General features: G+C 42.3%; 1 protein-coding gene across 1 annotated transcript; it reads right to left on the bottom strand.

Moving 5' to 3' along the window:
- Positions 1–6: 6 nt before the first annotated feature.
- On the bottom strand, positions 7–383 carry RAP2A (RAP2A, member of RAS oncogene family). The gene has a single exon (XM_011970665.1). It carries the CDS (start codon positions 336–338, stop codon positions 21–23), a length of 318 nt encoding a protein of 105 aa, XP_011826055.1. The 5' UTR covers positions 339–383; the 3' UTR covers positions 7–20.
- Positions 384–1,403: the final 1,020 nt, after the last annotated feature.

The following is a 1,403-nucleotide window of genomic DNA, read 5'->3' as shown; positions in this document are numbered from 1 at the left end:
CAAGCCCCCTGCGCCCTCGCTCACCGCTTCACGCGGATGATCTGGTCCCGCATGGGCTTGATGTCCTGGAAGCTCTGCTGGTTGACGAGGCTGTAGACGAGGATGAAGCCCTGGCCGTTCTTGATGTACAGGTCCCGCATGGACGCGAACTGCTCGGTGCCCGCCGTGTCCAGGATTTCCAGCACCGACGGCGACGAATCCACCTCGATCTCCTTGCGGTAGAAGTCCTCGATGGTGGGGTCGTATTTCTCGATGAAGGTACCGGTCACGAACTGCACGGTCAGGGCGGATTTGCCTACCCCGCCCGAGCCCAGCACCACCACTTTGTACTCGCGCATCGTCCCTCCGCGGCCGCCGCCGCCGCCGCCGCCGCCGCCCGCGACATAGACTGATACTGGAGAAGTAAAAAGCTATCAAATTCGCAAATCTTAGCAGCAGAGACCACGAAAGTATCTGCTTTATTCTAGTTTGGAATTTAACACAAGGATGAATAACATGCACAATTTTAGTTCAGCTATTAAAGTGCATACTCAAGTAGTTAAGGGGGCGGGTGGAGCAATGGAGAGAGAGCCTTCTCTTTGATCTCATAGGTTGCATTAAAAACCCACTACTCGTAATGAGTTTTTGAGCATCCCCTGGGCACACATAACTTGGTCCTTGCTCTTTCAAAATGAGTGGACTCAAACTGACGTACAATGTGATTATGTCTACAGTGCACTTACAACCATCTTTCAATAAAGGTCTTCAGATTTAGGCTCTAGGTAAAATAAGGCAAGAAAAAAGACACCAAAATTATCAGCAGGCTTTAACTAAAAACAACTGGATAAAACGGTAATGTGTAATTAAATGATAATTAGAAAAATCTGCCAAAACTTTGCACTAAGATATTATCACATTTCTAATGCTTGAAATTACACGGAAAAATATACTCAGTGAATTTAAGAGAAAACAAACATTTTAAATCATTTAAGTAATCAGCCATATTTCCAAAATGTATACTTTAGAAAACAATTTATATATATAAAAAGGCTTATTAACGTTAACTTTAAATTAGCTAATACTTGAGTCACACTTTTGAAGAAGCTTCTGTTTTGTTTCCAGGAACTTTTTTTTTTTTGAAGCGGTTAAGGCGGCTATATTAAAAACAAAAACAAAAAACAGCTAAGTTGCATTCTTTTCCTCCTGTGAATGGCTTATTTGCACTCCTCTATGTTAATATTCTCGAAACCCCATTTAGCTTACGATGTCTTCAAATAATTTGATAATCTATCTTTAAAGTTTTGCTCTAAATTAGAGACTTCGTTTTTGTAAAACGCCTTGGAACCATAAACCTTTAACGAGATGAGAAAGGTCTCTTTCCTCTGGACTTGACTTTACTGTATAGGTGTGTGAGCGATTTTTGC

This window comes from Mandrillus leucophaeus, unplaced genomic scaffold, assembly GCF_000951045.1.
Source record: "Mandrillus leucophaeus isolate KB7577 unplaced genomic scaffold, Mleu.le_1.0 Scaffold960, whole genome shotgun sequence".
In the NCBI taxonomy this organism is placed as follows: Eukaryota; Metazoa; Chordata; class Mammalia; order Primates; family Cercopithecidae; genus Mandrillus; species Mandrillus leucophaeus.
Note: the sequence above shows the minus strand (reverse complement) of the source record. Positions and strands in the feature narration are given on the sequence as shown.

Coding starts and splice junctions, on each gene's coding strand:
- RAP2A (XM_011970665.1), bottom strand. CDS start 338: ATGCGCGAGTACAAAGTGGTGGTGCTGGGCTCGGGCGGGGTAGGCAAA.